Consider the following 8,539-nt stretch of genomic DNA (forward strand, 5'->3'; position numbering starts at 1 on the left):
TTTGAACATCCTTTTATACATTAGCTTGGCCTTGGTGCTTCTCCTGTCACTTATCACTTATCATCGCCCCTCTAATTGGAACCATGGCTATAGCTATGGCCATGGCCATGGCTTTTTATTTGGGACAGTGGAAACTTTTGAAAACCTCTGACCCTTTGGAAACTCAAAACAGGCCTTGAGGGATGGGTCTTGGGCCACCTGCAGCAAGATGTACTCTAAGTAACCTCTAGGTTGGAATCATGCACTGTCCCTAGATGAACTCTGAGTTGAATCTATGCCAAGTTAAGAAGTTTTGCCCAGAAACAGGGTTAAGTTATCTGGTCTTCAGACCTTCCGGCCTGTATGTAGCGGATCTCTATAGTCCTTGATGTACTGATTCCTTACTCTCACTACCTTACTCTCACCCAGCCCTATATTTGAGCACAGACTGGGCATTCTAACTTATTTTATAATAGCACAGTATTTTTGACAATGATGTTTTTGTGTATATCCCAGTGATTATGTTGATTTGCTTGTGTTCCATTTATAATTACCTTTTATACTGAGTGTTAATAATCTACACACTGGTTAATATATATTACATGAAATGTTCTACTTATACTGATTATTACATGAGTTAATAATCTACACACTGGTTAATATACATTGATTAATGAGTTTACATTTTTTCCACCCCACTACATTTTCCTCAGGATTAATAAAGTATCTCTCTGTCTCTATCTATCTTCTCAGCCTGTTTCTTATATCAGTCCATTATCATTATCATTGGATGAACTCTGTTCAGGACACACAGAGAATCACATGGGCAAACTCAACATGGATGAGTTTAAGACTCTCAAGTACCATTTGAAGGACACGGACAAGATTCAGTGATCAAAGCTCGAGACAGCGGACCGGGTCACTACCATAGATTTAATAGTGCAAACAGGGGGCTGCTGTTTGTGTGTGTGTGTGTACAGTCTGTTGATATTGTTGACTGCTGTGTGTGTGTGTGTGTGTGTGTGTGTGTGTGTGTGTGTGTGTGTGTGTGTGTGTGTGTGTGTGTGTGTGTGTGTGTGTACAGTCTGTGGATATTGTTGACTGCGGTGTGTGTGTGCGTGTGTGTGTGTGTACAGTCTGTTGATATTGTTGACTGTTTCAATTCTAAGGACCTTTCACTGATGACAAGTTGTTTGACAGAGATTGTGGATTCTATTTGTACCAAAGAAGCTAAGATGGTGTAATGTTCACCAGGACCTACTGAATGTGTATGCTAGCCGATGAACAACGCGGAACATAAATTCGATGGGATAGTCCGTGTCCTTCTCACCTCGTCAGCTGAAGATAATACATTAACTTGTGTGAAACTCCTGGTCTTCAAACTAAATTTGATATAAAACCACATGAGAAAAGACCGAACAATCACGTTGCACTTTCACTTGTCAAATGTGTTAATTTTTGCTTTGCTCATTTGTTCATGGCGAACACTTTGAAGTAGAGACTGAGGGCATTTCAGAAACGCATCCCTCATGTGTGTAAACTGTATAGCATAACAATTCATGAAGTCATTTATACCTGTCAAACATCACAACATGATCGATAAAAAGGTGCTCTCTCTCTCTCGCTCTAATGGTGTAGCTGAGCTGGCCAATCAGAATACTTTTCAACCAAAGTCCCTCCCTCTGGCTCGACTCAACGATGTTAAACAAGGAAGTTGGGAACTGAGACGGGCGGACTCCGGTGACTGACTGTTTTTCAGCGAACTTTAAACAGGTGCGAGTTCTCTCTATACTTTTATACTCAACAAAACAAACCAACCATTCTGGTTTCAAATATAGGAATATGAAGCTGACAGCCTTGTGACTTTAGTATGTTGTTTTTTCCTGTACAGAGACTGACATGATTTTCAAACTGTAAACGTGTGTGAAAGTGAAAGCAAACTGTCTAAGCTGCCATTGCAAAACAGAGTCAACCGGTAACAAGACTATGGCATCGAAACCGTTCTCCGAAGAGGATTTATCTTGTCCTGTGTGCTGTGACATCTTCAAGGACCCTGTCGTCCTCTCATGCAGTCACAGTGTGTGTAAAACCTGTCTGCAGCAGTTCTGGGAAACCAAAGGATCCAGAGAATGTCCAGTCTGCAGGAGGAGATCATCAATGGAACATCCTCCAGTCAGTCTGACATTAAAGAACCTGTGTGGGACCTTCTTACAGGAGAGAAGTCAGAGAGCTTCAGCAGGGTCTGAGGTGCTCTGCAGTCTGCACAGTGAGAAACTCAAGCTCTTCTGTCTGGAGGATAAACAGCCTGTGTGTGTGGTGTGTCGAGACTCAAAAACACACAAAACCCACAACTTCAGTCCCATCGATGAGGCTGCACTAGATATTAAGGTATGAATGCTCAGATGAGTTTAATAATGCTTACACATAATGTTATCTATGAAGAATTAATTCGAAATTAAATATGCAGATACATGCCTCCATAACTACTCAATGTCAACACCAGTAGAGTGCAAATCTTTACACTTGTGTTTACTGCAGTAGTTGTTACCCAGTAACGTGTGTGTGTATTTCAGGAGGAACTCAAGATCAAACTGGAGCCCCTAAGAAATAAATTCAAAACTTATGAAGGAGTTAAACTCATCTGGAACCAAACAGCAGCGCACATTAAGGTGAGATATGGACCAGATTAGACACAGGAGTTTTCATTTCAGCAACAAGAAAAATAACGTTGTTATTACTGTATGTATGATCATCCAGACTCAGACCCAGCACACAGAGAAACAGATCAAAGAGGAGTTTGAGAAGCTGCACCAGTTTCTACGAGATGAAGAGGCAGCCAGGATAGCTGCACTGAAGGAGGAAGAGGAGCAGAAGAGTCAGATGATGAAGGAGAAGATTGAGAAGATGAGCAGAGAGATCTCATCTCTTTCAGACACAATCAGAGCCATAGAAAAGGAGATGGGAGCTGATGACATCACATTCCTGCAGGTAAGAACCGGTCCTGTTTTCTTTTTTCCTAAAGCAGTGTCATTAACAGGAGTAAATTATTTCTGATTCCACAAAGAAAACAGGTTTATACCCTATAATAGGGCCTATATGTATGGAAATGATAATAATATAGGGTTCCATGAATGGGTCAGTGGCTAAAAAGCTAAGCATTATGTAAACAACACACTCAGGATTACAGGTTCTATAGTAGTTTATAATAATCTGACAAACCAATTCACTTAACCATACAGACGGCAAGTAATACTGATTTAGAAGTTCCTGTTTTTCATATTACTTGATATATATTATTAATGTATAGTAGTGTTGAGATCCTGGAAGCATTACTGTCATTGATAGTTTGCTTAAGTTTCCTTTAAGTTGTTAGTGTAGGAGAATTTAATGTCAAGCGTTAATGTCAATGCTTTACATATTTTGTTCTTTGGTGTTTTTCACAGAACTACAAGAGCACAGTGGAAAGGTGAGTGATTTGCCTCCTGTCTCTCTCTTCTCTGTGGTTCTGAACCCAAACCCACAGCAGCACTGACTCCTGAATGTTATTCCAGAGCCCAGTGCACACTGCATGATCCAGAGAGGGTTTCAGGAGCTCTGATCAATGTGGCAAAACACCTGGGCAACCTGAAGTTCAGAGTCTGGGAGAAGATGCAGGAGATTGTTCAATACAGTAAGTGTATACATCCATTTCAAACACAAAACACACACACACACACTCACATAGTGTGGATGGATGGATCGACGGACACAAGTTTATTTATAGAGCACATTTCATACACGGAGGTAATTCAATGTGCTTTGCATAAATAAGAGCAAAACGAACCGACCAAAGAAATACATCCCTTTCAAACGCAAATACACCTTTACATAGGGAGAAAGAGAGAGAGACAGACAGACAGACAGACAAGCAATTCAATGTGCTTTACATAAATAAGAGCAGAAAGAACCTCCAAAGAAATCTGAAGACAAGTGAAGAGATCAAAAGAGCTGCCAAGCGGAAGGGGGAACTGGAGAAGAGCGGAAGTGATGAAGAGTGTGTAGACGCAGGTCTACGGGTGAAAAAGAAAATTAGTCAGAATTGTGTGGGATATTTCAGTTGAGTTCAAGAATTGATAAGGATACAGTAAAGCTAAAACAGAAGACATTGTTAAAGTGAGTTGAACGCAATTGAACAAGTATTATTAAGGATGCTCCAGTGAACTGTTTCTCCAGTAAACGGTATCGTTCTCCCATGTCGATAAACGGAGGACATGTCATCTTCCATTGCTATGGATGTGCCAGTGTGTGTGGTAATGCAGCCTGTTTTCAGTACGTACCAGTACGCTTAAGACATTTTCTTTTGTCGTGCATGACCAACGTTTTCTTTTAGGAGTGCAACAATGTTTTTTTCCTCACTGATGGACTAAAGGAAATGAAAGGAACTGTGTTGCTCCTGCCTGAACTCGGTTAGCTTTCTTGTCTCACCCTACTGTTTTGAAAAGACTTAATATGGGACTGTCCAATACAGTGAGACCTGACTGAAACAGACACAGACAGACACACAGACACAAAGAAAGAAAGAGACAGAGACTAATTTTAGACAATGGCGCTATAATAATCATCAAATGTTTTTCACCTTTAGTCTGTGCATTTATTAAGTTATTGGAAATTGGTCTCATGCATTAAACCATTTTATCCCCAGAATGTTGCAGAAAGTTCCATTGAATTGAATGGATCATCCCATTCTTTATAATGACCGCTAAAAAAAATAATGACTGCTGGCAACAGGTTTTGAGCCTTTGATTCTCATGTTTCATATAATTCCTGTTCACTGCTCATAACGAAGTTCATCAACTGAAAATCAGCAAGTAGTATGTTGACGGCTGATGCCTGAATCTTTAAAGTTCTTTAAAGTTCTATTTGCGTGAAGAACTATTTCTTCATTATCAGATGAGTGTAGGCAGCAGTTGGTGAGGTCAGGTGTGTGTGAACTGGCGGCATACACTTCAATAAGACAAAGCAATGCCATTATCTGTAAGACACTTTCAAAACACTAACCTGGTACAGCATCTGGAGAAAAGGTAATTGTATAAAACATGTTAAATATGTGTCCTCTGGCCATGATTAAGACTAGACTATTTCTTTCATATTAGTAGACTAGCTAAGGTTTCACACAATGTCATTGATTAAAAACAGCTTATGTAGCCAATGAATAATAGCATATAAATATAATAAAAGTGGGCCTACAAACACACACATGCTATTTTAGGACCTAGCAATGAACTCTACAGCACCTCTCAAACCACCAGTGCTATCTGGGAGCACTTTACAACCAGCCCAGCTGATTATACAAGGCCACAATAATAAGGCAGGAATGTGAAACACCTAACAACATCAGTAATGCATAACCATATGCATCTCAAACATCCCTTTGTGACCATGTCTGCCCAGGCCCCCCCAGCAGTGGATAATACACAGCCACAACCACCAATAACAGCTGTGTTCAATTCATAAACACCATACACACACAACCACCCGACTGCCAAGCAGAATACAGAAACTTTGGGTGAAATGATTTGCCAGGACCTCCTGCCCTACTCAGTTGTTGAAAACACGGGTTTCCGTAAGCTCCTAACTGTCACTGCACCATGCTACAGGGTACCCTCATGCATGAATTTCTCAGGTACAGTTTGACCAAACCTGTGCTGTGATGGTGGGGAAATCCCTGTTAAGCATGGAGGGCGATGTGATTCATTTGGACAAGTTGGGGGGTTCAGACATTTCATAAAACTTAGTTTAGATACAAATAAAAAGAGAGGAAAAGTACCGTATAAGTATAATAAATAAATACAATTAATGAATCAATGTGGGGCTTTGAAAACACACCAATTGCATTACCAATGAATATTTGGCTAAGAAATACAACATGTGCCTGAAATAACATGACTTCCAACATATGCCACACCCACTTCTGGCCTTCTATCCGAATCCAGACCCAAAGACAGATCATTTTGTTGGTTTAACAGATACAAATACAGATACAGATAATGACCTCTAGTTTGTATATGTGTATGTATCTTTTTTTGGGTGCTCTTTCCACGTAAACCATTTGTGTTTCTCACTCTGCAGCTCCTGTGACTCTGGATCCCAACACTGCAGCCGACACTCTCATCCTGTCTGAGGATCTGACCAGTGTGAGATGGGGTGATGAGAGCCAGCAGCTTCCTGATAACCCAGAGAGATTTGATAAGTATGCCGACATCCTGGGCTCTGAGGGCTTTAACTCTGGGACTCACTGCTGGGATGTGGAGGTTGGAGAGAACACATATTGGCTTGTGGGTGTGATGACAGAGTCTCTCCAGAGGAAGGGAGACTATACCTCCATGAGTGGACAGTGGTATGTGGAGTATGAAGATGGTGAATATAGAGCAGGTTCTACATCACAGCCCTCCACTCGCCTCACAGTGAAGCAGAAACTCCAGAGGATCGGAGTGCAGCTGGACTGGGACAGAGGAGAGTTGTCATTCTCTGACCCTGATAATAACACACATATACACACTCTCACACACACTTTCACTGAGAGAGTGTTTCCATACTTTAATGTTGGCTGTAAACTCTCTCCTCTGAGGATGTCACCAGTGAGAGCTTCAGTGAAAGTAGAGCAGCACAGCAAGAGATGATGTCACTTCCTTTTGCCAGGTTAATAATGACTTGTTCATGCTGTTAAAATGTCTTCATGCATTAACCATTCTGACTAATTGTAGTTGTATGGTTAGTTGCCTTAAGAAAATCCCAGAGGTCTCACATAATCTGAGCTCTGTAAATATGGCAAATTGAAGGGCAAATATCTTTGACAGAAATGTGTTGTAAAAGATATTCCAAAACAACTTCCTTTTTTTTCTAAACGTATGATGACGGTGACGCAACATGGTTACAGAATTGCCCGGCCTGACAGAAATGTTAATACCGTAATTTCCGGACTATTGAGCGCACCTGAATATAAGCCTCACGCACTGAATTTTTTAAAAATTATTATTTTTAACATAAATAAGCCGCACATGTCTATAAGCCGCAGGTGCCTACCGCAACATTGAAACAAATTAACTTTGCACAGGCTAAAATGAATATCAAAACTAATACAATAGTTAGTTTTGCCAGTTAGATAAGTGCACTGTTGCTTTAAGAGCGCACAGTCGCAAGAGTCAATCAGAAGCTAGAACGTTAGATTGAAGACAGACGCTAGTTTGAAACCAGTGAGCTAAAGAACTTGAAGACTGGATTTGTATTGTTGTAAACTTTTATTTTCTAAAGTGTTTTGAGTTGTGTTCTGTCTACGCTGGTAGACTGTGGTTATTTTGACATTAGTTAAGTTATTGAGAGATACTGAGAAATCGCGTGGAGCTAAGCATCCATGCGGCTGCATCCATGCTAGCATCCTAGCTCCACAAAGCCACCGTAAACACAAAGCCACCGTATACAGTCACAGGTATCATAATCCATAAATTAGCCGCATCGTTGTTTAAGCCGCGAGGTTCAAAGCGTGGGAAAAAAGTAGCGGCTTATAGTCCGGAAAATACGGTACTGCTTTTTGCAAACATTTGATTCCCATTTATTTTGATTTAAACTTTTCTAAAGAGGCAAGTCATTCTCATTATGACAGTTTTGTAAGCAACTATGCATAATTTCAGATTTGTAAGCCTCCTTTTAATGACGTTCTACTCGTTTGTATCCAAAGTAAGGGAAAATTTACAATAAAATAGATAACAAAACATACGTACAACTAGTGCATATCTACATCTCAGGACTATTCGTTTTTTGTGTATTTGGCAATGTCTTTAACAATGACAACACACATTTAACATTTTACAAGATAATAACTATATGTCTTCAGTCAAAAATGACTGCTGTGATTCATCCATTAAATGTGTCATCTGAAAACGTTACCATTTAGACTCTAAGCAGTCTTGGACAGATGTGTGTGTGTGTGTGTGTGTGTGTGTGTGTGTGTGTGTTTCTGTGTGTGTCTGTGTGTGTGTGTGTGTGTGTGAGAGAGAGGGAGAGAGATTCCAAATTTCATTTGGTTAAGACATTTCACATAAACAAATTCAGCTATTGTCTTTATTCAGTGCAATCAGTAATACAAAAGAGCACACATTTGATGTAAAGACACATCAAAAGAGCAGTCTTAATGTCCAGAGCAGTCTTAATGTCAAGGGCAGTCTTAAAGCAGCAATAAGGAGTTTTGTTCCAAAACTAGCAAGCTAACTACCTAAAAGCTATGCAAAAACCTTGCAAACACCACCAATAGCCCAGCTGACACTGATATAATAACTGGTGTCTTTTGGTAGTATGGCTGTCAATGTCATGCTGTGAAAGCTTTTCTTCCACTTTAGCAGGATGTTCCAGCCCGGAACACAACTACATAGGGCATATCTTGGATGCCTAGTGGGGAAGACACAGGTGTTTATCTGTCCTTCACATGACCATATGCTATCAAAATGAATTTGAGGATGGTACCAAAACTATCTGCCTTTAAAACCATACCTCAAAAAGTGTCAAATTGTTGCATAGTGTTACTTTA

General features: G+C 40.2%; 1 protein-coding gene across 1 annotated transcript; it reads left to right on the forward strand.

Annotated features, from left to right (window-relative positions):
* Window positions 1–1,965: 1,965 nt before the first annotated feature.
* Window positions 1,966–6,817, forward strand: LOC116224559 (E3 ubiquitin-protein ligase TRIM35-like). The gene is made up of 5 exons (XM_031584646.1): window positions 1,966–2,367; window positions 2,553–2,648; window positions 2,737–2,967; window positions 3,538–3,649; window positions 6,088–6,817. The coding sequence occupies exons 1-5, from the start codon at window positions 1,966–1,968 to the stop codon at window positions 6,636–6,638; spliced, it is 1,392 nt and encodes a 463-aa protein (XP_031440506.1). The 3' UTR covers window positions 6,639–6,817.
* Window positions 6,818–8,539: the final 1,722 nt, after the last annotated feature.

Source organism: Clupea harengus, chromosome 2 (genome assembly GCF_900700415.2).
Source record: "Clupea harengus chromosome 2, Ch_v2.0.2, whole genome shotgun sequence".
In the NCBI taxonomy this organism is placed as follows: Eukaryota; Metazoa; Chordata; class Actinopteri; order Clupeiformes; family Clupeidae; genus Clupea; species Clupea harengus.